The sequence below is a fragment of the Peromyscus maniculatus genome, chromosome 1 (assembly GCF_049852395.1).
Source record: "Peromyscus maniculatus bairdii isolate BWxNUB_F1_BW_parent chromosome 1, HU_Pman_BW_mat_3.1, whole genome shotgun sequence".
Lineage (NCBI taxonomy): Eukaryota > Metazoa > Chordata > Mammalia > Rodentia > Cricetidae > Peromyscus > Peromyscus maniculatus.
The window spans coordinates 149319333-149347212 of record NC_134852.1 but is presented as its reverse complement, the minus strand read 5'-3'; the positions used below and the strand labels follow the sequence as shown (position 1 = coordinate 149347212).

At 46.7% G+C, this 27880-nt stretch overlaps 2 protein-coding genes across 6 annotated transcripts in view; one reads left to right on the top strand and one right to left on the bottom strand.

Moving 5' to 3' along the window:
- Positions 1-8240, bottom strand: part of Ppp2r2d (protein phosphatase 2 regulatory subunit Bdelta) — a 36538-nt gene extending 28298 nt beyond the window's left edge. For 2 of the 3 annotated variants that reach the window (XM_006987573.4, XM_016006097.3), the window contains exons 1-2: positions 8081-8240; positions 7906-7998 (exon numbers count right to left, since the gene is read on the bottom strand). In XM_006987573.4, coding sequence (XP_006987635.1) covers positions 7906-7998; positions 8081-8087 — 100 coding nt within the window. In that variant the 5' untranslated portion in view covers positions 8088-8240. Of the gene's footprint in view, positions 1-7905; positions 7999-8080 lie in introns of those variants that run through there. The other variant, XM_076554520.1, reaches the window with a different exon arrangement.
- A 69-nt stretch (positions 8241-8309) lies between these two features.
- On the top strand, positions 8310-21623 carry LOC102910592 (MAPK-interacting and spindle-stabilizing protein-like). Of its 3 annotated transcripts, none has more exons than XM_016006099.3 (2): positions 8310-8638; positions 20435-21623. In XM_016006099.3, exon 2 carries the CDS (start codon positions 20524-20526, stop codon positions 21583-21585), a length of 1062 nt encoding a protein of 353 aa, XP_015861585.2. In that variant the 5' UTR covers positions 8310-8638; positions 20435-20523; the 3' UTR covers positions 21586-21623. The 3 variants fall into 3 exon arrangements, with proteins under 3 accessions (XP_015861585.2, XP_006987634.2, XP_015861586.2); XM_006987572.4 differs by having other exon boundaries at positions 8310-9582; XM_016006100.3 differs by having other exon boundaries at positions 8314-8400.
- The last annotated feature ends 6257 nt before the right edge of the window (positions 21624-27880 follow it).

The window sequence follows — 27880 nt, the reverse complement described above, 5'->3', positions numbered from 1 at the left end:
TTTTTAAAAATTAAAAATTAAGCTGTTCTAATTTCAAATATAGTAAATATTGAAAGGTCTAAGTCACATGGAAGTTTTCTGGGTCCCAAGTAAGATGCCTAAGAGTCAGGAAGGCCAGCAAGGTATACCTTGAAGGTTTGAGGTCAGCAGGTAAAAATTGGTACCAGTATCTCTGCACAATGCCTTTCCATGTGTCCCACCTTTCTTTACTCTAGACTGGCATCAGGCTGAAGAGACAGGTTTAACACTTGACATAGGGCAGTGGTGGCGCACCTTTAATCCCAGCACTCGGGAGACAGAGGCAGTCGGATCTCTGTGACCAGCCTGGTCTACAGAGCGAGATCCAGGACAGGTGCCAAAACTACACAGAGGAAACCCTGTCACCAAAAATAAAAATAAAAAAAAAAAAACCCAAACCAAACAAAAAACCCCAAAACACTTGACATAGGACACTGTCAAACCAAGTCACACCAAGTGAAAAGACAGTTCAGAGTGCAAAGTCTGAACTATTTGCCATTTGGCTCTGAGGAAAAGTGTACAAATTCCTGAGAGTTTGACTTCCTCCCTAGAACCTGTGCTCCTCTACCCAGTCATACCCCAGAGGCCATGGTGACCTTCATACAGTTAGAGTTCTTTTACTCTTGCTTAGGACCTTCAGATCACAGTCACTCATAGCACAACTCAAAGCCTTTGGCATGGGATTCAAGGTCTGTAGCATTATTACTAGCTGGGCTGGCCTGCCTCTCAGAGCATTCCTGCTTGCCAAAGGACCAAGTTGTGTGTTCTCATACTTCTCAGAAAGCCATGCTTCTTATACCTCTCCTCAAAGCACTCTTTACCTCACATTCTCTTCTTCCTTTCTTGTCATGCCCTGACTTCCTCCCTTCCACCTCTACCTCCTCTGTGCAGTGGTCACTCCTCTCTGGTTCTCCACATGTCCTACACCTAGCAGGGATGCAATGCTCTACCCACTGACCAAATTTCATTTCTGCACTTCTTAGGCCAAGCACGGGCAGCCCTTCAGTGCACTTCTTAAGCCTCATATCACTATTCCTTTTCCATGCCTCCCACAGCAGCACAGGGTCAGCTCCTCTAAGTTGTACCCTAGGTACCAGCTGTGTCCCTGCTTGCCAGAGCTTTCCAGTTTTCTCTGGAATTTCATCAACTCTGTAATAGTTGTAGGTAAAGTCCCCAATTTCTGGATGGGGAAATGGAATGTCCTGCTAAGCCAACACAAAGCTAGCAAGAGGGTAGAAACAGGGTTTGTACCTACATCTCTGCACACTGCCTTTCCATATAGCCTGCCTTTTTGTACTGATTGGCATCAAGCTGAAGAGACCTGCCTTAACACGTGACGTCAAGTCAAAGGACAGTCCTCAGTCAGGTGTGAAGAGCAGCTAGAGCAGGGATCTACCAACCAGGTGCAATCTGATGGAATGAGAAGGATCAGTGGCATGTTGAGAATAGACAGGAAGCAAAAAGAATAACCTTGAACAGGAAAGAAACAGGAGAAATGATGCAAAGATGGCAACATTGTAGGGTAACAGTGAAAAAAAATCAAGATGCCAGGTCCAGAAGACAGGATTCAGTAGACTGCAGAGGTATAAAGCAATCTCAGGTTAAATACAGCTAAAAGCGAACATTTCAAGTTGGTTATTTAACATCCAGATTAGTACTTTAACCAGTAACCAAAGTACTGCACCTTTTTTTTTTTTTTTATTATCATAAATCTTTTGGTGTGATTTCTAGACAATCAAGGGTCTGTAGGGGCCCTCACAACTGATAACTGCTGAATATACCCTGAACCGAGGATCTCCCTTCAAACAAGAAATCTTCACATCAAGGACTAAAAACACAGTGTTCATTTAATGCTAAGGACAATCTTGCAAACTACACCTAATTATGGAACTGTGACCAGGTCAACTCCCTGGTCATAGATCCAACTTCAAAGATGAAAGTGGCCAACGCAGTGAGGATGAAGAACTGCAGGGACCTTGGGAAGAGGCAGTGTCTGATTTCTCCTTCTCAGTTAGTTCCACTGCAAACTACTACTACTGGTTCACTTCACTGATGCTCTCCCTGACACACGTTCCTACAGACAAAATGAAAATGCTGCAACAGAGTGCAGAACTCAGATTGGAAATAATTCACCTTACCAAACACCCTGTGCCACTGAAAAAGAAAGAAGGGAAAGAAGTAGAAAGACCCGTGTTAAGCATCAATTTCCATATGTGGAATCAGTCCTAACACATAAAGACTATGACTAAATATCCCATCCCTGATACCACATTCCCCACATTTAACTGTCTATGAAATGAGATGTAATTTTTGTTTGTTTGTTTGTTTGCAGACAGGGTTCCTTTGCCTTAGCTGGCTTGGAACTCACAGAGATCTGCCTGCCTCTGCCTCCGAGTGCTGGGATTAAAGGTGTATGTCACCACTGCTGGGCTGAGATGCATTTTACATTCAGTGAATCCTAGTTACCTCCTGACTTTAGCCCAACTTCCACGCATTTTGTTACCTTCTGGAGTTTGCTTCTTTCAAAACACTCTGTGACCCAAAGGAGGGCTTATCTTTTTTCTTTTTTTAAATCTTTTTATTTATATGCCAGATACTCAGCTTGCCAGCTCACTTATATAATTCCCAAGGTGTACCCTGGAGTTAAGCACATAGACCTTTAGTTTGAGTTTGCATTATTTCCTTAGGTTAAAAAAGAAAAAGAAGTTAAAAGTTGAATTTAAAGCAATAAACTCCCTCATGGATTAATTAAGAAATGACAGGGTTGGCAAGATGGCTCAGTGGACAGGCGCTTGCTACCAAAACTGATGAACCAAGTTTAATCCCTGGAACCCACATAGATCACTCCCCTAAACTGTCTTCCGATGCCTGCTCTCTAATTATAAAAGTTAAGAACAACAACAGGTTATCCAATTCCAAGTGGTCAGTTCTAAACACACACACACACATAGCAACACTACTAAATAGACTCTATAGGTTGGATTTATTCTTCCTGTGTATGTGAGGTGTGTAACAGTAATAAAAGAGGTCAAGAATCTGAGTAGTAGTGGGGGACATAGGAGGAATTGGAAGGGGCTGAGGAAGGTATAGACATGATATAAATGAAGAAAAAGAATTATTACAACAAAATAAACAAAAAGACAAGGCATTTAATATTTTGAGTTCTGACATGAAGAAACTGGCTGTTATACACTGGCTGATCTTATGATACCAAGCTCAAAAACATCAAATTCAACATAAGACTCTCCATCAGTTCCCCTCATTTCTTCTGGAAAAGCAACGAACACAAAAAGGGAGAGTCCCCGAGGTTCCCTGTGAGTGAACTGACTCCAAGCTTGTTTTAAAAGTAGTAGGTGTCTGCCTTGTAGGGCTCCAGTTACAACTTGTCTGTGAGGCTTACTTTTTGATGTGAGGTTTGAGAAAACGACACTACACTTGAATGCTTTACTTCTGAGACTTCTGACTTTATCTGTTAAGTATCCCCCCACCCCACCCCTCTCTGGTTTTTTTCAAGACAAGGTTTCTCTGTGTAATTTTGGCTATTCTGGAACTCACTTTGTAGACCAGGCGGGCCTCAAAACTCAGAGATCCACCTGCCTCTGCCTCCCAGAGTGATGAGATCAAAGGCATGTTCTACCACTCCAGGTGATAAACATTCCTTTTTAAAGCATGCAGTTTTCCTGTGTTTTCAAAGGCATTTTAGTTCAACGGCTAGTGGGACAATTTCTGCTAACCAACAGATAGATTCTGCAAGGGGTTTCCCCAGGGCTGGCTAAAACTGGTTACTAGAGCAGCAAAGCACACACAGGCCTTGGAAACAGGCAGCCTCTGTTCTAATATGGCTATGGAGCTGAGGTGACCACTCTTTGTGCCTGTTTGTGCATCTGAAACTGGGAAGAACAGCCTCTCAGATGGGTAAAGGTAAAATTAACTGTCACAGGCAGTGCTCCCGCACAATTTCTGGCACACAAAGCACTCAATGTTAGCTATCACCGCTTTATGGCTGGATCCTGTGCAAGGCCTAGGAAACAAGCCTTTAGGCTTGAGGACTCAGTGTACCAAGTACAAACATGCAAAAGGTTGTAATGGCATGCAATATTCACCTGCAGGAAGAATGTTCAGGAATAGAGAGCAGGAGCTGGTGGTTGAATCACTGCACATCACAAAATCTGCCCAAATAATTAATCCCTAAAGCAGTGACTAAAGCCCAGTACTTGGAAGTCCCCTAGGTTTGCTATTTTGATTCTGGCTTCCTAGTCTACTCTCCAACAGGAGAAGGAGAAACAAACAATTACTAATCTCCCTGTGTGCCCAGCTTGCTCCCATTTGCAGGCATAAAGGACTCACCGACCACACAATGAAACCATAGTTTTGAGCAGAAATGGTAACTGGACTCACAGCAAAAATCTCATTCTTATATACATAAAAGTAATCAAAGTGTGCACAGTTCAATACTGTATCAGAGGCTATTAGGTTAAAAACAGGAAACAAAAGCCCTTTTCATCTTGCTCTGCCTGGCTTGTCTATTTACACCCTACCCTCTGTCCCCCATGATCTCTGGGTATTGTCTGCCAGGTCAGAAGACCTCAGACTTAACCTCTAGGACACATCTGACTGCCTATGCCCAGGACCAAAGAAAGACAAGCCAGGAGCAGGGCTACATGGAATTTTGCAGAGCTGAGCAAAAAGTCTCACCAGCTACAAGTTTCAACAGATAAATTTTGCCATATCTTAAGTTCTCAAATCCAAGCATCAGCACATGAAATAAACCCCTTGAAATGCCACCTTTAATTATCTCTCACCAACATTTCTTCAAGCTTGAGTTTGGATAGGACTGGGGCACTGATTCTTGTTGTTACAAGTCCTAGTTGCCAATGACTACCTTTGCCTTTTTAAACCATCACTGATAAATCAAACAATACCACAGCTCTGTCTGACAAAAAGCGATGAAATTATAAATGATGAATTAAGAAGTATGTGTGTTAAAACAGAAAACTGTGAACACATACAATTAAAAAGAAAAATACAGGTAATTATCACAATATTATACACACATACAAAAGACTTGCTAACTAAGATTTTAGATGTACTCAAAGTTTTACTATAATACAAAGGATGGGCAGAGGTGGTGTGCACACGCCTTTAGTCTCAACACAACCTTTTTTTTTGGTTTTTTTTTGAGACAGGGTTTCTTTGTGTAGCTTTGCGCCTTTCCTGGAGCTCACTTGGTAGCCCAGGCTGGCCTCGAACTCACAGAGATCCGCCTGCCTCTGCCTCCCGAGTGCTGGGATTAAAGGCGTGCGCCACCAACACCCGCCCGGCTATCAACACAACCTTTTATGGTGGGAGGTGGAAGCAAGCAGATCTCTGAGTTCAAGGCCAGTCTGGTCTACAGAGTTCCAGAACAGTCAAAGCTACATGGAGAAACCCTGTCTAAAAAAACAAAAAAACCAAAATTTAAAACAAAACACAAGAAGTTCTAATCAGTTTAACACAAGCAACAAAATACTTCTGTCAAGATTTATAAAGGAAAGAACACCATTTTCCAAAGTATAAAGTCAGTTTACTTTCATTTAACTTACCAATGGAAACCAAACCAAACCATACAGAAACCAGAAATTAAGGCCAACCCACCTTCTTACCACCATTATTCCCATAGCTACAATAATCACAGAAGTAAGGCTGACCTGTCACCTACTTGGCACATGCAAAATGAAACACAGTAATACATTTTATGCCAACACAGAAGAAACAAAATCAATAAACTACTTCACATAAAAGTCATCTGGCTTCAATCTCAAACCACGTATCTCTGCAACTTTTCGGAGAGCAGTTTTACCTGGTCTGGTCTTGTCTGTCCCCTGGGACCACAGACCTCCAGATGTTCTCAAGGGTCATGAGTCAGGCCAGACATTGGCAGGAAGAGACAGGGTGAAGGGGGAAACAAGAAGCAGGACAAGACATCTGAGAAGAGGCTGCTAGTGGCAAGGAAGGTGGGTGGGGTGAACAGACTTCTTTTAAAAGAAAGGGAAAGGTCCATGTTTATTAGATCGCTGAACAAGTTTCAATGGTTCTACTATAAAATGCTGATGCTCCAGTCTCTAAGAATCGATTCCACAACCCTCAAGCTCTCTTAGTTCCTTGTCTACTAACCTTCAGCCACAGCACATTTAAAGCTGGGATTAGGGGAAAGACAAAGCAACAGTCTTACAGAAAGCAGGGCATTGTGGTGAAGAGAATTCAAGGCCAAAGCCGGGTGTGGTGGTGTACGCCTTTATCCCTAGCATTCCTGACATCCCACCTTTAATTCCAGGCAGAGGCAGGCGGATCTCTATGAGTTTGAGGGCAGCCTGGTGTACAGAGCTGATTCCAAAACAGCCAGGGCTGTCACACAGAGAAATCCACCTTAAGAAACAAAAACAAAAAGAATTCAAGGCCTACCTCAGCTACACAAGGGGTTTGAGGTTAATCTTGGCTACAAGAAATCCTGTCTCAAAAACAAAACAAAACAAACAAACAAAAACACCCCAAAATACGTAAACAAATTTTAAGGAATAAGTGAGGAGGGGGGCTGGTCAGATGGCTCAGCAGGTAAAGTCACCTGCTGTTAAGCCTGATGACCCGAGTTCAATCCCTGGGACTCATAAGGTGAAAAGAATCAACTCCGACAAGTTGTCCTTTAACCCTGACCTGTGCAGGGTAAAGTACACACACCACACACACACACACACACACACACACACACACACACACACACACACTATAAATAAATAAAAGCGTAGAAAAGAAAGCTAAGTGTGTGCTTGACATCCCAGCACTTGGGCAGGATGGGGCAGACTCGACGGCCTTGGAGTTCAAGGCCGGCCGGGGCTACAAAACCAAGAACTTTTCTCAACCAACCAACCAACCAACCAACCAACACAAACCCCAAAAACCCGAGAACGAAGTCTGGAGGGGTGACTCTGAAAGAGCAGCAGAGGAAGAGAAGACACTCAGCAGTGGAATGCCACCACTGCAGAGCCTCACGACCAAGAAAGACATGGAAGCCCAGGGCTGACCAGTGTCTCTGGCTTGAGATCGGACTGGGCAGACCAGCACACCTACGTCCACTGAGGAGGGCACCCGGAGCACACAATGTCTCAAGAGTTCAGTCTCACGAATGGGCCCCAGAGACCAAAAGCCTTGCATGGATCTCCTTTTCCCTTGTACAGGCCCCAAAGGGACCAGAGTCCACGGTCCCCTTTTATACCACACGGGCCCCGACATCAGTGTGTGAGACATGATTTACCCCACAGGGCCTCAAGACCAACGGCCATGACCCTCCACCCCCCAACATATGGGCCTCCTATCTTACCCTACAGTACCAACTCTTAGCTCAATCCCAGGGCCACGGTCAGAGACCAGTGTCTACAGCCCTGCCTCCCTACAGATTCTGGGGGCCGCATTTAAGACAGTTGTACACCCTAGACTCCAGAGACTGTGGCCACAGACCTACCTACTTTACCCCGCACGGTTTGATGTGTGTCTCCCGCCTTACCTCAAGACTTCCCACAGCCTTCCGAGGCTGGCGTCCACGGCCATCTGCCCACTGACCCCCCGAGGCTGGGCTCCACGGCCATCTGCCCACTGACCCCCCGAGGCTGGCGTCCACGGCCATCCCCCCCAGAGCCTCCCAAGGCTAGCGTCCACTGCCGCCTCCCCAGCAGATCCCCGAGGCGGGCCTCCGCCGCAGTCTCTCCCCACGCAGGCTCCCTACAGCCGCCCCTCCCTCTCTTCGACCGAGGGTCTCACAGGACAGCACCGGCCAGGAGGGCACCGGCGGCCGCAATCGGGCCGTCGGCGGAGCGTGACCTTGCTCCCGGGGCTCGGGGGTCGGTCGGGTCTCACCTTCCGCCACGTCCTCGTCGACAGCGCCCTTCACCTGCGAGAAGCACCACTGGAAGTCGTTGCCGCCCGCCGGGCAGCCGCCTCCTCCGGCTCCTGCAACAGAGCGCGCCGTCAGGCCGGCCCCGCCCCGTCCCACCACCGTCCGTCCACCCGCCCGCTCGCGCACGGCTCTTACCTGCCATGGCGCGGGCGGGACGCGCCCAGCTGAGCGCGGCCGACCGAGGCGCTACGAGCGCTCAGCCTCGGCCGCCGCCGCCGCTCCCGCCGCCGCCGCCGCCGCCGGGGAGGGAATTTTTTCCCTTTTCAAAATGGCGCCCAATGCCCGTCGCCCCGCTGGATGACGTCATCCCCCTCCGCCTCCTCCGACGGCCGGTGCCGCGGGGCCTGCCGGGAGCGCACCGCGCGCCGACTGCGTCTGCGCGAGCCGTCTTGAGCTTGGACACGCGTAGCCGCTGCAGGCCGTGGAAAGAACGCCTCGGAATAGTCCACCGGCAGGTACAGGTGGCCTTCTCGAATCGTGTTGAAGGCTAGGACGCGACGCCCCCAGGCCTGCGTCTTTAAGACCTTCAGACTTGCATCTGCAGCCGGCTGGACTCGCTGCCCGTAGGCCCAGACCCTTCCCCACAGCTGAGCCAACGGAGACGCGGTACCTCCGTGAATCTGCAGATAGAGAGCGCTCGGCAGTGGGCAGGCGGGGCCTCTGAGCCACCAGCATCTGGAGCCCAGCACCTGAGTGCGTAACTTTGCCCATCTCCCACGCTCTCTTGCCCCAGTATCTTTCTTAGCCTCTGCGCACCGTTAGCATCAGAATGCTACTTCAGAGGGGTCCTTGATCTCTTAGTATAGCCCTAGGGAGCTGTTGTCGATTTTTGCTTTTATTGTGGGTGTTTTTTTATTTTTCATTTTTTTTTTTAAAGCATAAAGAGGGATTATTCGCTGGTGGGTTTGACGTATTGGAAATCAACTTTCATAGATACTGTGAAGTTGGCAGTGGGCGTATTGTACCACTAGAGGGCAGTTGTTCCAAACCACAGCATTCCCCACTCCACAAATGCTGGTCTGCCTTTTAGCAGGCTACTGCCTGTTCTCAGTCTTGGCTGGAACGCTGCGTATGTAGAGTTGATTTCATCTGTCCTGGTGGAGGTTACTCCTCAATGGAGAAGAGACAATAAGAAAAACATGGCAGAGAAGGAGGGAAAGGAGGAGGAGGAGCAGGAGCGTTGGCATCTTAAGAGAGCGATTGGAGGAGACAAGAGTGCAAGCCCTGCGAAGTCTTGGGCAGCTGGTAGAAGTGGGAACAGCCAGTGCACACGCAGGTCCACCCAGGCCTTTTCTTTTTTCGTTCTTTGAATTTATTCTTTTGCAATTACACACACACACACACACACACACACACACACACACACACACACACACAAACACGCACTCTTGGTCAGGGTTTTGGCATGTGATCCGAGGCTGCCCTCCACCACACCTAGCTTCCTGATTTCTTTAAGGGGCAGCAAGAAACCAGAGAAAATGGCCGAGGAAGGCTAGTAGTAGGGGCAGGAAGCCATTTTCAGGAGGGTGGACTCTAATGAGACGGCTGGCCGTGGCCACGAGTGGGGAGAGTCATGATGGAACAGTGCCTTCCATCAGCAGCACCCAGGTTTGCTTCGGAAAGAAACTGTCTCTGCGGTAAGTAGGAGGATAAAATGAGGTGCAGGTGTCTGGGTGTGTGAGACTAATGGAGAAGAATAAGAGGGAGACACGGGCATTGAAGGTGTGGGAGTAGTGACGGGTGACGCCCCAGAGCTTCAGGATTGTTAAGAGCACATGCATAATCGTGGGAGCACATGCTGGGGAGGAGCTGACCCTGGGCAGCCAAAGAGACTTGAAGAAGGAATTCCAGGCCTTGGAAGGAGCATTCTGAGACTGCTTGCAGAACTGGGGTCTAAGTTAAGTTTATTTGAACTCCATATAGAGCATAGGTATCTCAAGTAACACCAGGTTAAATATTCCATTCTGCCAAATTGTAGCTGCATGTCTACATGAACAAAATGGCTCTCACTGTCAGATGTGTGTCCGTGTGCACTGGGATGCATCTGTATGAAGAATAGTAGTCTGAATGTGAGTAGCTGCCCTAATAACTAGTGATGGGCAGTGTGTATCAGAAAATGAACTCTTGAGTAAAAAGAAGAGGGAGGAGAAGGATCAAGGAGGAAAGGGGGGCCGTGAGCACCTGGAGGAGGAGATAGCCATCACTACCACCCTTATTGCAACCAACCTGACATCACTGAAGTGAAGAATGGGGAATCACTCAGTTTCTGACGCTGGCACACGTGGCTTCTGCACATTCTATCTGAAGCATTTGGAAAGCAGGCTCTTGCTGCTCTGTGCATCAGCTCTAGCTCTGTCTTGGATGCAGCACTGTGACAATGAGCAGAGATTAAGATCCAGACAGACTGAATGTCACATCTCAGAACCTCAACTTCCTTACCTCTTAAATGGACTGTCCTTACGCACCTCTCAGAGTCCCCTCTGCATAGCTTCACTGTGATCATTGGTGTAGTCACAAATCATTAGATGTTGAAGAATAAGACTTTAATGCTGAACTGGCTCTTGTGGCTTATTTTGAAGTACTGGGTCACAGTTTGACCTCTGTGTTGCCACTGTCTGGGGCTAGAATCCTTTTTTTTTCTTTTTCCTTTTTTTTGTTTTTTTTTGAGACAGAGTTTCTCCATGTAGCTTTGGAGCCTGTCCTGGAACTCAGTCTGTAGACCAGGCTGGCCTCAGAGATCCACCTGCCTTACCTCCTGAGTGCTAAGACTAAAGGTGTGCACCACCACCACCTGGCTTACTAGAACCCTTCTTACAGTGATTTTGGATGAGTTTGACTTTGATGATTTTATTTTCTTTTTAAAAGGCAGTTTAAATTTTTTTTCATTGTTTTGTTTGTTTGAGACGAGAACTTACCATGTAGCCTTGGTTGTCTTGGAACTCTATGTAGACCAGGTTGGCCTCACTCAGAAACTCCTCTACCTTTTCCTCCTGAGTGTTGGGATTAAAGGCTTGGACCACTGTTCTAGTTAGGGTTACTATTGCTATGATAAACACCATGATCTTTGGGGTTGGGAGTTACTTAACTTCCACATTATAGTCCATCATTGAAGGAAGTCATGGCAGGAAATCAAACAGGGCAGGAACCTGGAAGCAGGAGCTGATGCAGAGATCATGGAGGGGTGCTGCATATTGATTTGCTCCTCATGACTTGGTCAGCCTGCTTCCTTATAGAACCCAGGACCACCAGCCCAGAGGTGGCCACACCCACAATGGACTGGACCCTTCCCTATCAATCACTAATTAAGAAAATGCCTAACAGGTTTGCCTACAGCCAGATTTTTTTTTTTTATTTTTTTAAAATTACACTCATGATATTAATTACACTCATGATATTAATCACATTTGTGGTATTCATAGATTACATTCGCAGTATTCATTCAATTATATATATATTAATATATATATATTAAATTTTAAATGCCTAATGTCATTTCTTGAAGGGGGAGGAGGTCTTAAATACAGGCTTACAGCACAATGGGAGGACCCTGGAGGGCAGAAGTTCGCCACTGATGTTTTACAATCTTGCATCTAAGCTGTTAACACCCATTATTCAGGATACACAGACAAGGGACTTCCCTTAAGCATTCAGGAGGGTGAAACCTGGCAGGGAATTAGCATAGGTCAAGGTCCCCAAGCAAGACAACAGTTACCCAAAACGGGGGCCAGGGCCCTACAGGTCCCTCTTTTATTAAAAAATAAGCTTCTGACTTGGGTTGTGTGGGACGTCAGCAGGTCACCTTACCCATCATGGAGACGCCTGCCCAGGCCACACAGGTGCTCTGTCTTAGTTTGGTGAGTGCCCCCCAGGTATTACCCATCTCTGAATACTCATTATCATACAGGCTCAATCGTGTGTGTGTGTGTGTGTGTGTGTGTGTGTGTGTGTGTGTGTGTGTGTGTGTGTGTGCTGCATAGTTAATTGCTGCCAAAGATCTCAAAGTGGCCCTTGGCTTGCAATCTATGTGTTCAATACAGAAAATACCAACAGAGATCCTATCTCACCCATAGCCAGTAGGCTAAAGGCAACTGAGCCATTCCCTTCCTTAACGAGCCATACTGTACGTTGAAGTCCTTGTAAGATAGCATCCCAAAAGCAACTGGAACTTGAGTTTATAAATTTATAATTTTCAAAGCCAATCGAGATGTATATATAACTACTGAATTAAATTTATCGTGCCCAATAGAATGAAAGATTAACTAACGGTGGTAGCTACTTTTGTTGCCAGGGTCTCTACCTACAGCCAGATCTTAAGGAGACATTTTCTCAATTGAGGTTCCCTCCTCTCAGATGACTTTACCCTGTATCAACTTGACATAAAATGAGCCAGCACAGGCCAAATTTATTATTATTTTTTAATGTATGCATTTCTGTGCTAAGGCCAGAAGTTGTGTTGGATCCTCTAGTATTGGGAGTTACAGGAAGTTGTAATTCGCCTGGCATGGGTGCTAGGAACCAAATCAGGACCTATGGAAGAGCGGCAGAGCCATCTCAAGCCTCATCATTTTTTACTGCTTACTTTAATATGGAGTAGGATAGTACCTGCCTGTGTTCCCCACCTCCACTCTATCCCCACTTGCTTCTCTTGTCTCTGTTGTCCTCCTCTAAGTGTGTGGTCCTGTCCTCATGTAAACTCCTGTGGGTCATTCTTTAGAGACCTTAAGTTACTGTGCTTAAGGTCTCTAAAGAATGGCCCATAGGAGTTCTGGCCCCTTTGGTCTTAAGGTCTCCACAGCAATAGTAAGTAATGATAAAACAAATACTGTCTGTTGAGGGAGACTGATTTAGTCTCTGTGCACAGGAGCTCAGAGTCCATTAGGAGCAGGTCATCTTTGAGTCATATCTGTCTGCTGTGTAAGGAGGGGGACAGGAGGGAGTCTGAGAGCTCAGCAAAAAGTAGGGATCTGGGCTTTAGCCAGAAAGGTGGGTGCTGAGGCTATTGGGAGAGCATCAGTGAGCTTGATGGGATAAGGGTTGAGGAAGCAATGAGATGACAGAGAGGGTGCGGGAAGTTCAGTGTCTTTGAAGTGGGAGTGGAATGTCATTCAGATGAGACTTATCTTCTTTGGGGAGCAACATGGAGACCTAAGGAACTGGATCCACCCACACATGCAGGGGAGCATCCTCCAAGAGGCTTCTGCTGCAGGAAATGGGACCTCAGGAGAAGCTATGGATTGTTCTGGTGGTGCTCACCCTGTATTCTCTTCAAGCTCTCCTGTACCATAAATCCAAGGAGCCTGAGAACCTTGAACCTGGAGAAGAAGTCCAGGCCTCTGCAGCACACGTGTCTTGTAGAGGGTGAAACATCAGGGCTGCTACCACTTTGGGCTGTGATACAGACCTTGAGTCCCTATACTGGGTAGTCAGGTAGCCAGTGCAGGTCAGCCACGAGGACCATGGTTAACAGGAGTCTCCAGTTTCTTAAAAGGTTCTGTTTCCAAAGCTCTTTGACTCTGTTAATAGGAATTCAATGGGAGTAGTAGTATTGTCAATCATGGCCTAATCTGGTAAGACTAGAGAAACTTGGTTGACTCATGTAGCTATATGCCAGCACTAACTTTAATTCAGACTTTGGAGCTCCTTGGGGCTGGGCAGGAACCTGGGGGAGAAGGCAGGTGAGCACAGAGAAGCCCTGGGGACAGGCAGGAGCAGGAGTCCTGGGACAATTATACTTTGCTGTATTTGCCTACCCAGTTGCCAGCCTCCTTGCCTGGAATCCCTGAGATTGCTCTTGGCCAGATTCCAGTGGCACTTCTGGAATCTCTAGGGTGTCACCCAAGGTATCAGAAGCAGGTGCATTACCTAATATGTACCCATTGGATTTGGAAGATGTTCCTGGTATCTGTGCATGTGTGTCATTGGCAATTCAGAGGCCATTGAAGAGCTTAGTGTATGAATCAGGCACTTACTGCTAATCTCTCCCCACACTCTAGACATAGCATCCTGCCTAGGAGTGGAGACTCAGCACCAAGTTCATGACTTTCAGGATCCTCAAGTCCTGGTGTCAGTAGAAAGCACTTGCCTTACCACTTACCTGCGTTAGTTCAGGAACTCCGGAGGCTATGATGTTAACCTATGGGAGTGCATCAGCTCCATCTGCTGCCCTCCATGGTGCTGTTCCTCCCATTTCTAAAGGGGAGGCAGAGGTAGAAGCAGAGGGCTAAGACCTGCTGTCCTTGTTGACATAGGGTGCAGCTTGGTTTGTTCATCTTGAGCTGATACACAGATATTCAGGCACGTCTCTGTTCTACATTTTGGAGCAACACAGCAGGCCCTAAATTAAAAGCAGAGCAGACTTCACTGAATCCATGCACAGCAGGTCTCTGGCGTAGAGGCTTGTGAAAACTTTTCCTCTCTAAATTTGGTAGATACCTGTGCATTTTCTATTTTTTTTTAAACTGTCAGCTATTTGATTTTTTTTTTTTTTTGAATTTTTGACTCACATATTTTAAAGTGAGAGAAAAACACTTGCTCATTTTGAGTGCTTTTCTGAAAAGAAAAATTCACAGATGGGGATAACTTCATTTCAAAAATAAAAATACAGCTTCCCAATATTCTGCAATATGGCTTTGTTCTCTAAATTACAAAATCAAGGCAGCTTGAGAGCAGTGCAGAGCCGGAATGGCAGCAGAAGGCATGGAACTGGAGGCACACTCAGCTCAGCGACTTGCAGTTTTTCTTCACTGGGAACCTATTGGAACTTAAATTATGCACAATAAATGTCACATCTTCCCCCATTTATCTTAGTAACTTAGGAATCCTGTATATTGGGAAAAGCTCTTTGTACATCAAAGCTCCTTAACAATGTGAGTTGTCTCATCTTCTCGTGGGAGGAAATGTCAGCTTGATTGATGTGATCTGGGGAGTGAAGGCTGCTCTGAGGAGAGCCCCAGTGCACAGTCTTCTCTCTTCTGCCTCAACTCTGATTGCTTGCTCTGTGGAAAGCCCTTTTAGGGCAGTCTCTTCATATTAGCACCTGACATTAACCCCATGAGTCACTGTTAGAAACACACCACCACCAGGAACAGAACCCACATGAAGCCTAGTGACTCATTGTAGCTGAATCTCCTGCCCATCCAGAACAAGGAAGGGACAGGTATGCAAAAATATGTTCTTCAAAACTTAACCCAAGGTGACCCCATGTCCTGTCCTCTGATCCCTTAGAACTAACACAGGAGCTTGGCCTTAGGAACTTGACAGTAGCTGCTGGGACTTACCCTAATGTGAGTGTCCAGCTGGAGCAGCGCTCCCCACCACCACACTCCAGTGCAGGAGCTAGGTGAATATAGAGGGTGTCACCCTAATGGCCAAGGCCAGAAGCCCAACAAAGTCAGGAACCAAAGCTTCTGCTCCACCAGATTGGAAGACCCACCTCCCTCCCTCTCTTTCTTGTAAGTCTCATGTGGGCCAGTCTGACCTTGGTCTCTATGTAGTCCAGGATGATGTTGAACTCCTGGGCCTTCTTGCCTCTGTATTCCTAATGCTGGGATCACAGGTGTGCACACAGGTATATACTGACAAGTGTGTACCACCAATGCTTCTCTGAACTAGTTTCTTCATCATCAATAGTTAGGAGTAACAGTTCCTAGCTTAGCATAGGGAGTTAGGAGGGTACCAGAAAGTAAACTAAAATTCTACATCAACCTTATTTGTGGCCTCAATGAGAGATATTTTTGTTAGTGAGCTTCAGAGAGGTGGGAATCATTTATGGGTCCTAGTCCACACACACACACACACACACACACACACACACACACACACACACACACACACACCACACCACACCACCACCCCTCCCCCCCCCCACACACACCCCACACATACACAATATATATCCATAGAAGTACCAGATGCCTGATCCAGCCCTTCTTGGAGGAGCTTCCCTAAGCACAAAGCTGGCAGCTGGTGCTTTCTTCATCAGGGAGCTGCTGCCCTCTGCTGGTTGAGACAGTCGAAGCAGCTCAGTGCCAACCTTGGAAGTCCTGGAAGAGACCAAGGTGATGGGGAGGTGATTGGAATTCTGTTTTCACAAAAGCATTCTGGAAGCAGAAATCTCTTGAGATCAGAAACTGAGCCCTACCCCTATAAGCTGACAGAATCTTTACACACTCGCAAACCCACTGTAAAATCCTGGACAGAAACCTCTTATCAGCCTTTTGAGTGGGGGGGGGGGGTGAGGTCATTAGGATGCTTAGACATGCCCTGTCCCTGACCTTTAGCCTTGTCTCTCACCTGCTGCCAGAGATGGGGGAGTGGGAGGAAGAAGAAGGGAGAGCAGGAAATAGTGAATGGAAACAGGGCAGGTGTGTGGTTTTTTTTTTTTTTTTTTTTTGTGTGTGTGTGTGTGTGTGTGTGTGTATGTACAAGTTTGTATTTCTTGACAGACCTGGCCCAGTCACCCTCACAAAGCAGAACAGGTTTTTCTGCCCTATGGGGTTCTGAGGAAAATGCAATGGCTGCCTGTAAGGCATGGCTGATTGTTCTGTGTCTGGCTCAAGGGTGAGACTTTTGGGCTCAGGTCTTCACAGGAGACCCATCTGGCCTTCAGCCAGACATCTTGTTTGTGACTGTGAAGTTTTGATAAACATGACCCTTGGCAAAACATATCCATGTACTCCTTGTGGTTTATTACTATTTTGATGTAGAAATCAAGTCTTAACTTAGAGGAGAAGCAATAGTGTCTGTCCCCTGTACTGGTGAAGCAGGAAACTTAGGCTGACCAAGGCTTTTGGTCTGAGCACGTGGCTATGTCTGCCCTCAGGGCCCTCAGGTCTGAGCTGCCTTGGTTCTCCCAGGGCAGAAGCCAAGCCCACAAGTTCTTTTGGGAGACAGACTCGATCTGGCAGCTTCTGCCCTAGCTTCTCTCTGAGCTGGAATGTCCGGCTGACCCTTCTTCAGTGATCTCTGTCCCCCTCAGCCCTTCTGTCAACCATCTGCAGGAGTCATCATAAGAACCTAGCAGAGGCAGGCAGATCCGAGTTTGAGGGGAGGTTGGTCTATAGAGTGAGTTCCAGGACAGCCAAGGTTACACATAGAAAAATCAAAACGAAAACAAAAAATGCCAGCATCTGTCTGATGCTACTCTTAGTGAAACTTCCCATGATTCCTCTCGAAATGTGAGAGCCTCTCTAAACCTTACCTAGGTGCTGAAGCCAGCCAGGGGGCCTGAGGCCCCCTTATGCCTCCGTGTGATCTCATGCCATTTCTCCTTAGACTAACCCTTTCCCGTGCTGACTGTTGAGGCTGATGTATCTATGCTTCCATTCCCTGAACTGTGAGTGAAGCCTCATTGGGACATGAGGTTTTGGATATAATCAAGCTGAGAGGCTTTTAAAATTATTTATTTATTATGTGTATGGGTATTTTGTTTGCATTATGTCTGTATCACCTATGTGTCTAGTGCTTGTAGGGCAGCCAGGGTTCAGTTAACTGCTGAGCCATCTCTCCAGTCCCTAGTTAAGGATCTTGAGATGATAACATGGTTATCTGGAGCCCCTGATAGCGTGGACAGTAATTTTGTTGAGGTAAAGGGAGAAAAACAGAGGAGCAGATGAGATGGAGACTGAGGGGGCCGCTGCAGTGATGTCCTCTCGTCTCGTTGTCTGCCTCTGAGGCTAGAAGGAAGAAGGAAGGACCTTAGAACTTCTGGAAGGTGCCTAGCTGAGCCCACAGTGAGGCTGGTTGTGAACATCTGGTATCCTGAGCTGAGGGAGAATACACTTCTGTTGCTGAAAGTCATGAAGTCTGGCAATTGGTTACAGTAGCTGGATGACCAGTATACCAACCAGCCCTCTTTCTCTGGGTGCCTCTGTGTTTTTTGACACTGGCTCTTTACCAGAGATATTTTTTTATTTCATTTTTGAGATTATAAAAATTATAACATTTCTCCTTTCCCTTTCCTCCCTCAAACCCTCCCATGTACTCCTCCCCGCTCTTCTTCAAATTTATGGCCTCCTTTTTAACTGTTATTGCATATATATATATGTATGTATGTATGTATATATGTGTATAAATATATTCCTAAATATAACCTGTTCAGTCTGTATAATGCTACCTTTTTATATGTTTTCAGGGCTGACCGTTTGGCACTGGACAACCAATTAGTGTGCCCTTCCCTAGGGAAGACAGTCTCTCCCATTCCCAGCTTTCCTTAGTTGCCTATAGTTCCTTGTGTAGGGTTGAGGCCTTGTGGGCTTTTCTCTGTCCACTACGGCATGTCCATTGGTGCTGTCCTTGTTTAGCTCATGTTTGGGAACTCATGTTGGTGAGACTTTATGGATGTAGCTTCTGATATTACCAGGAGGCACACTCTTACAGCCAACTAAGTTCCTAGTCATCTGGCTCTTACAGTCTTTCTGTCCCCTCTTCCACAATGTTCTCTGTGCCTTGGGTGCAGGAATGTTTTTACATGTATCCACTGGCGGGAGGCTCTACAACTGCATTTTCATTGGTTGTGGTTTTCTGTCTGTTGCAAAGGGAAGTTTCCTTGATGATGGATATAAGGACAGACAGTTGTTTCAATTATTGTTAGAGAGTATGATGGTTTAGTAAATACGTGGTTATAGATTTTCCTCCAGTATCTATAACTTCACTAGCACTTGAGTAGTTAGCTAGGCTTCCAGTACCAGGCATCATTTCCTTGTTTTTGAATGGGTCTCAAGTCCAATTAGAGACCTATTGGTTACTGCCAAGGTATGTGTGCCACTGCTGCACCCTTAGGGTTATCGTGCCATGCTGGGTCGGACTGTTGGTTAACGTCCCTTCTTTAGAAGCTTGCATGGTGTCTTTTTGTACCATGAAAGCTAGCCCTCAAGGAGGGGGTATTTAGGTCAATTCTAGCTCAGGGGTCTCTGGGCCCAGTTTCTGAACAGGTATCTTTAGTTCATGGTATCTTTAGCAGTAGGGACTTAGGTGCCACTTCTGGGGAGTGGTGATAACCAAGGACAACAGGAATACACCGTGTATTTGGGGAGTCTCTTGGACAGCCCTACCAGGGATATTTTGAGACCATTTCTTTCAATCTGACAGGTTTTCACATAGTAGAAGCTTTACATTTTAGAGAAACCCAGCTTAGTTTTTCTTCCACAATTTTGGTTTTGGTATTGTGTCTAAAAACTCATTGCCAAACCTGAGGTCACAAAGGTCTTGCCTTTTTTTTTTTTTTTTTTTTTTTTTTTTTTGTAGTATTATGTGTTTTATTATGCCTTGTCTTTAGGTCTATAATCCATTTGAGCTACTTTTTTGAGAAGAGTCCATCTTTGGCTGAGTTACTTGTTTTGGCTTGTGGACATTTGGGTATTTCAGCACCTTTTGTGGAATAGACTTTCTTTGTACCATTGTCATGTCAAAGATCTGTTGAAACTTGTGTAGACCTGTTTCCAGACTAGCTTTTCCATCCCATTGTTTTTATTTATTTACTTATTCCAAGTATAATGCTGTCTTGTTTTTTTGTCACTCTACGAACTTATTTGAAGTTAGGTAGTGTCGATTCTTTGACTTTGCTCTGTTTTGATGATTCTGGAATTCTGATATTAATTCTTTTGGTGCTTATGCACTTTTTTTAAAAAAAAGATTTATTTATTTATTATGTATACAGTGTTCTGTCTGCATATGTGCCTACAGGACAGAAGAGGGCATCAGATCTGATTATGGATGGTTCTGAGCTACCATGTGGTTACTGGGAATTGAACTCAGGACCTCTGGAAGAGCAGCCAGTGCCCTTAACCACTAAGCCATCTCTCCAGCCCGCTTATGCACTCTTGTAGGGCTGGTACACAGGAAAGAATTGGGCTTTTGTGTGGTGACTCTGTCCTGCAGCCTGGCTGTGATCACTTATATCTTCCAGGAGGTATTTTTGTTGTGGTCCATTCATTGGAATTTTTCACGTAGACAGTCGAATAATTGGAACAGAGACTTGTTTCCTTTGTTCATCTACCTCCATGGTCTTTCCCTTGCTGTAGTCTTTGTCTCCCATTAACTGGGCCTTCTCTCTGATGCTGGCCGAGTAGGAGTGGTGAAATGGGCACCCCAGCCTTGTACTTCCTGATTGTAAGTGGAAACAATCTACTTTCTCACCATTAAGGAAGAAGTCAACTTTAGTTTTTTGTAAATGTTCTTTCTCAATTTGGGTATTTTCAGTCTACTAGAATTTTTCTAATATACAACTATCCCTTTTAAAATCAGTTTACAAGACTATTTTCCAAAAACAACAGTGGAAACATTTCTAGAACCATCTCTTTTCACACTGCTGCTCTTTACATGCTCTCCTTACCCCCATTCCCTGCATGCTGGCCCCTCTTGTCTCTGTCCCCAACCACCCAGTCTCTACCACTTGAATCTTCCCAGGCCTTCTTTTCATTTTGCAGAAGTGACCAGACCACTAAAGGTTCAAAATGGGATCTGATCAACCAGTTGTTTTGTTTTGTTTAGGGCACAATTTCCTTTATGAAGCAGACTTAAAGCAGTCAGCTTGCTCAGGCTGGTTCTCCGTTGCCTGTCTCTTTGGATTCATCACCACTATGCGTCATGCCACAGGTTCAGATCTTGCCAGGAAAATGTCAGATGAATTTTTGTTGGCGTATGTGCTACCTGAACAGTCCCCTGCCAGAACCTCTGCTGTGAGCAATGCAAAAGCTGGCCACCATCCTCAAGGCTGGCCAGGCTCCGGCCCTCGGAGTATCATAAGTGCTCCCCCTGCTGTGCTAGCTGGACTCCCACCAAGTATAGCACCCTCCGCTGTATCTTTTGGACCAGCACCAACAGGGATGTATCCGTCCATCCCTCCAACTGGACCACCACCAGAATCTCCAGCATCCCTTCTTCTTTCTGGACCTTCATGTCTCCAACCTAGTGGCCCTTATTCAGCCCCTGCTGTACGAGGCCCTGGTCCCACAGGGCCTTATGCCACACCAAATATACCCTTTCCAGAGCTACCCAAGCCGTATGGTACACCCGCAGATCCAGCTGCAGCTGGTGCTTTAGGTACACGGGGATCCATGTCTTCTGGACTTTGGGCACCAGGAATAGGAGGGCAGCATCCTAATATGCCATATTCATCTCCAGGACCACATCCCACTGCTCTTCCTCCAGTGTCAGGAGCACCGCCTGTTCCATGGGGCACTGTGCCACCGGGAGCCTGGGGACCACCAGCATCATATCCTGCCCCTGCAGGATCATATCCCGTGCCAGGACCCCATTCTGCTCCGAATAATCCTTACCAAGTGATGGAGCCTTCAGGACCTTCTGGTGCTCCATCAGTGCCTGGTGGCCCACAGAAAACGAACGAAGTCCCAGGTGGCTCCCGTCCTGATGCATCCAACCAGGAGAGCAGCCCGGAGAGCACCCCGGAGACCACCGGACAAATGAAGCAGCTGAAAGTCGATGACAAACCCATCAAGAGGAGACGTTCTAAGAGGAAGAGGAAGCCAGTAACTTGGGGAGACATCAAAACTTTAACTCATGAAGCTGAGACCTTGGGGAAACAACAAGGACACAATACTACTGACCCCAAAATGATGCTGTTATGTTTAATGACTATATTACATGTTAATTCTCAGCGTGTCAGTTCAGAATCTGAATGACTCTTGTCAGTGGGGATAAAAGGCACACTTGTAATAAACAGTATGATGTTGTTTTGACAAAAACAAAAACAAAAAAACCACACCACTACTTTTTTGTTCTGGGCCTTGTCCAGCTTTGCAGGCTTGGTTGTTTTTAGTGGGGTCCCTTCGAGGGACAGCTGGGTCCTCAGGTTTCACCAGTATACCAACCAGCATCAAGTTCTGGCCTCTCTAGTGCAGAAGTCACAGAAGCAGTGGCAGCTAAAGGCTTCCCAGGAGCCCTAGCTCTCCATTAGGATCTGCCCACACCCTTCCAGATCAGTGGTCAGGGCCGCAACACTGCAGGGTTGGTGGTGAAGACCAGACCTACACCACTGAGGACTGTGGCGTACCAGGGATGAAGCTTGCCCTGAAGCTTGGCACCTGCCTCTTGTGGGGTGTGTGGGGGAGTCAGCCTCTGAGACCCCTCACCCTAGTCTGCCTTCACCAGGTTTCCTTGGTTGGGGTGGCAGGGTTACCTCAGTGAGGCTCCCCTTCTCAGATGCCACATGTACCTTCTGGGTTACATGTGCTACTGCAGGTGTTCACACACATGACCTTGTTAGAAGGAAAGTACAGAACATGGTAGGAAACGTATAGACAGACGTGAAAGAGACTCACCACAGGGTGGTGCTCTTGTATCTCATTTTAAGGGGATTTTTTTCCCCCAAGGTAACAATTTGTTTTTAAACTAATTTGTAAAATGAACAAGAAGAGGCCTGAAGTGAGATAAGTACTGTTGGGATTCCTTGGGACTTTCGGGCTTGTCTTCCTCTTCCTCCTCACCAGAGCCATCTTCTCTCTTTAGCATCCACTGTTTCAGGTGTAAGTCATTGGGCTGTCCCCTGCAAGAAAGAAGGAAGCAAGATGCTCACTGCTCATTGGATTGGTTGGGTGCTGAGATTTTCTGCTCAGCTGCAGAAAGGGCACACAGTTCTGCACTGGGAAATGACCTGGGAACCCCGAACAGTGAACTATGTTGCCAATCCCCACTGCTGTGACCTCTAAGGAACCACTAAACTATACTGTCTGGGTTCCATTTTTTTTTTTTTTTTTAAAGGAATCAGGTTTCCTCTAGAGTTCCTAGATAGACAGAAATGTGCCACTAGTGAGTTTTCTAAAAGGCTTTGTAACAAAAGGCTTAGAAGTTTTCTTTCACCTTGGTGCTAGAGAACCTGTCCATTAAGAGGAAAGAAGCTATGGGAAGAGGGGGCCTTGGCAGCTCACAAGGCCCTGTCACTCCAGCTCCAGAAGATCCAATGCATCTGGCTTCCGTGGACATCTGGACTCAGGTACATATTCACATGCAGAGACTTGCACATATACACATGAGTATAAATAATAAACATGTAAAAAAGAAGCTATTGGCCATGCTGTAGCTCAGTTACTAGAGTGCTTGCTTAGTATAATCACATCACATAAACCGGGCATGATGTTGCACATCTGTTATCCCAGCACTCAGAGGTAGAAACAGGAGGATCAGGAGTTCAAAGCTATCCTCGATGCATAGTGAGTTTGAGGCCCTTGAGTTACACCAGACTCTGTCAAACAAACAAAGCAGATTTACCACATTGCAGGTGTAATTGATATAATTGATAGAATTATAGGTGTAACCGAGGGTCTTTTGAGCACTGCCATAGTTCTCAGGGCCCTTCCATGGTGCAAAGTTGCAGGTGCAGGACTAGATCCTTCATTAGGACCAAAAGTGGGCTTGAAGAGTCCTGAGGTCTTGGGACATCTTGCAGCCTGAGGGAGCACCAGATGACCAATTCCAGGGTGAGGCCACAGTGGGTAAGTACTATCTAGATTGTAGCACCTAAGAGACACTGAAGGAAAAAGAAGGAAGATCCAGAGCAAGGGACATCTTCCTTTTGGGCAGAGTGGTGGGGACCCCCTGCTCTCATCTGCAGGATTGGATTGTGCACTGGGTCTCCCTCCCCTAGCACTGAGCCTAGCCCAGGCACCTGGTCCTTAGCCCATGCTCCTGGCCTCTAGGAAGCTCTGCTCCTGAAAACAGGCTTCTTACTTCTGTGGCCTTGGGCTGAGTGTTTCCAAGACTGGAGCAACCTCCTATTTCAAAGCCGGCATTAGGGGAGTGCCTGCAGGAGATGACCTGGCTGCAGCAGAATATGTTCACAATGAGTCCCAGTCCTTTAGATCTCTGCTTAGTGCTGCTAGGGATCTGGGCTGGATGGTGCTTGCAGCAGCTAGGAGCAAAGTGATTGCTCAGTCCTACACCACTAGTCTCATACAGCCTGCCTGCCGTGTGTAGTACCATCATTTGCTCAGGAAATTATTTTGAGACAGCCTTGTATGAGGGAACTTTGGTGGACCTGAACACATCAGGGACCATGGAGACCCTAGCCTCCCCATGACTGGCTAGTGGCCCTGGCTGCTTTGAAAAGCTACAGATATTCTGTCCCTCAGGGCAGCAAAGCCAACTTGGGTGAGTTTGACACATTCTTGAGTAAAAAATGAATGTCCTCTTAAGACCAGAACTGAAAAGCCCCAGGCCACCTTTTTTTATGGCCCTTTGGCACCTGGCCCATGTGGATTTCCTACTCTTGGTTGTGGACTGATGGATTTGTTTAAATTTCTTTCCAGCATGCTTCTGGGAACCCTCTACACCCACAGGCAGGCCAGCTGTCCCCTAGTGTGCCATCAGTCAGTGAATCTGAAGTCCCCATGTCTCTCCAGGGCTACAAATGTCTCAGAACATAGGTCAGACCCTTTGGGAATCCTGGGTCAGAGGCTGTCCTGGGAACTGAGAAAGACTTTTTTGAGTCACCGGCCAGGTCACCCGAGTTACCCCTGGTTAAATGTGGCCAATGAACAGTTGAAAAGCCTGTAGCTAGAAACAGGCAGTGTTCATGGTGTGGGCACACAAGGTCCTCTCCTCCCTGGGTACTTGACAGTCTGAGCAGCCTTCCTGTGACAGAAACTATTTTAAGAAACATGAGGCCGTAACTCATTAAATTCCACTAACCCTCTCCATTATTTGACGTTTTAAATACGCATACTTCAAATGGCTTTCTGGACATTTCTATCGCCACATCTGAAGATTCACATCTCTTTAATTCGGAGCTCATTTTGTGTTGAATGTTGCAACACTTGTCATTTCAAACTAATATATTAGAGTCAGGGGAGAATAATTTACTTGGAAAATCGAGACTCCATAAATAAAATAAATAACAATACATAAGCAATTTGAGTACATTTACAGAATACTGAAGTGGAATGTCAGCCTAGAGTTTTGCATACTCTCATTAACAACACAGGACTCATGCTGACCTGTGCTGGAGGTAGAGGATTTTTAGAGGCCCCACCTCTCCCCCTCCCTCCCTTATAGCTCTTGGGCCATATAGCTGATGGCAGAGTATTGGTGAAATTATTAATGCCACTCCACGTAGTTAAAAGGGAGGTTTATTTTGTAGGGTAACTTACAAGTGAAGGGATCGGTTGCAGAGTCTGGGAAAGATGTAGCGCAGTCCGGCGGTGTTCTTTGGAGAACTCTGCTCGGTCTACCTTCAGCGTCCTGGGGTCCAGGAACCAAGAGAGCCAGTGCATCTCGGGTCTTCAGGGTCCTCTCGGCCCCACCTTGTAGGCATGACAGTTACCGAAGCCTCAATGGGGGTTGGAACTTCCAGATCAAAACTGGAGTGGCTACCCACTACAGCAGAGGTGTTTGTCTCTCACTTTAGGGAGGGATGAGAGGTCCAGTACAGGTGTGGAAGCTTCCTGGGCCTGGTTAATGGCACCTCTAGGGCTGTTGTGAAATGAAGTTGGCAGGAGAAGATTTGTGCTCGGCGTTAACTCCCCCTGCTGGGCAGAGCTTAGTCACACCTCTCCAAGTGGATGCTCTGTGTTCTGTTGTCTCAGAAACATACAATGTCCTAGAGAAAAATGATGAGCTTCCCTGAACACTGATTTTACTCCACAAGAACTTGCTCACCTATTTTTAGCATGGTGGCTCATGCTGTTCCTTATCTCAGCACTTGGGAGGCTGAGGCAGGAGGATGGTGAGTTCAGGGCCAGCCTGGGCTGCATATTGAAACTGTTTCAAAATAAAATTAAACAGAGACCCCATTAACCAGTGACAGAATTAAGGACTTTGTTATGTATCACAAAATAGTGACATTTACAAAGAAAACAACTAAGCTGTATTTTTTCGTATGAGTGTCAACTGCAGGCCACACCCCCAGTGCCTGTTAAAGTGTATCCAGTTGTCCCTCTGTGCAGAAGCTCCACAGCCCTGGCCTCTTATTGGGCATGTGGTGTCATCATCTGTGTTCCCCTTCCCCCCAAGACCCTCCCATTCTCTTAAGGCAAGTTGCTCAGTGTTAGGAAGCCCCACCAGTTGAGTGTGGCACCCATCCCTGGGCAGGCCTGTGTCTGGTATTCCTTACCCCCAGCCTGGAGCCAGCCACTCTGGTTTATTTCGTTTTTCCTTGGTGTTGGAGATGGAACCTAGGGCCAGCTTTTGTAGTGAAGGGGAATCTTCCAGGGTTTTCAAGTGTAAACGGAGGCAGAGTTTTCTGTCCTGACTTTTTGGTCCCAAATAAACACAAAAGCTTATATTAATTACACAATGTTCAGCCATAGTTCATTACTAACTTGTTCTTACATTTAAATTAACCCATTTCTATTAATCTATGTACTGTCACGTGGCTCGTGGCCTTACCTGTCCTTTAGCATCTTGCTTCTTGGGTAGCTCACTGGTGTCTCCCGTGACTCTGCCCCTCTTCATCTGAGTCCTCACTGTGATTGTTCCACCTAACCTCCTGCCTTGCCATAGGTCAAACAGCTTTATTGCTAACCAATGAGTAATACATATTCACAGTGTACAGAAGGACCATCTGTAGCAGGAATCTTAAAAGTTCTTATTAATAAAATCAAACCCGGGGCCAGTTATTGGGGTGAATACTGGAAGGTCAGAGAGACAGAACAAGCCACAGCTATCTCACCTCACCAGTTCCTCAGCTGGTCCTGTTTCCTCAGACTGGAAGCTTCTGTGTCCTCATCCCAATGGCTCTTAGCTGAACTGCTGCTCGAAAGCCTGAAGCTTAACCAGCCAAATGCTTAACCAGCCAATTGCTTCTAGTTTCTGGTCTTCACGCCTTATATACCTTTCTGCTTTCTACCATCACTCCCTAGGATTAAAGGCTTGCTTCCTGGGATTAAAGGCGTGAGTTACCATGCCTGGCTGTTTCCAATGTGGCCTTGAACTCACAGAGATCCCAGCTGGATTTCTGCCTCTGGAATGCTAGGATTAAAGGTGTGTGCTATCACTGCCTAACTAGTGGCTTTTCTGTTCTCTGACCCCAGATAAGTTTATTAAGGTACACAGTATTTTGGGGAATACAATACCACCACAACCATCCCACAGCACTTGGGCTAGGTTAGCACTCTTCCACTGAGCTACTACACCCTGGACTGACCTTGTGCTGTGTTGGGGCTGAAACCCAGCGTCTTGTATATGCTAGTTGCTTTTGGTTACTTTTCTCATAGCTATGATAAAATGCCCAAACAAAGCAACGTACGGAAGGCAGGCTTTATTTTTACTCAGTTTGGGAGTGCAGTTCACCATGACAGATAAGGCATGGCAGCAGGAAAGAGGAAGCTGGCCACACTGCACTTATTGTCAAGGAGAGGAGAGACAAGTGCTCCTGCTCAGATTCCTTTCTCCCTCTCCTCCTGCTCCTCTTGCTCCTCAACTCTTGCTCTTCCTCCTGCTCTTCCTCTTTTTGTTTCTGTTTTTGTTTTTGTTTTTCAAGACAGGGTTTCTCTGTGTAGCTTTTCACCTTTCCTGGAACTCACGCTGTAGCCCAGGCTGGCCTTGAGCTCACAGAGATCCACCTGGCTTTGCCGCCTTCTCCTTCTGCTCCTTCTGCTCCTGCTTCTCCTTCTGCTCCTCCTCCTCCTCCTGCTTCTCTTGCTGCTCCTCCTTCTGCTCCTCCTTCACCTGCTCTTGCTCCTCCTCCTTCTCCTCCTGCTCCTCCTCCTACTTCTCATTCTCCTCCTCCTGTTCCTCCTCCTGCTCCTCTTGAGACAAGGTCTCACTCTGGAGCCCTGGCTGGCCTGGAGCTTGCTCTGTAGACCAGGCTGATTTCAAACTCACAGAGGTCCTCCTGCCTCTGCCTCCCAAGTGTGAAGATTTAAGGTGTATGCCACCATGCCTAGACTAGCTTTCTTTTTATTCAGCCTGGGACCCCAGCCCATGGGATATGATGGTACAACCCGCATTTAGGGTGGGTTTTGCCATTCTGTGAGACCTCTC

What these genes read in the sequence shown, in the direction of transcription:
- LOC102910592 (XM_006987572.4), top strand. Translation starts at nt 9,519, where the DNA reads ATGATGGAACAGTGCCTTCCATCAGCAGCACCCAGGTTTGCTTCGGAA. An exon ending in GGAAAGAAACTGTCTCTGCG is followed by an intron (nt 9,583 to 20,434) that starts GTAAGTAGGAGG and finishes TGTTTTGTTTAG; the next exon opens with GGCACAATTTCCTTTATGAA.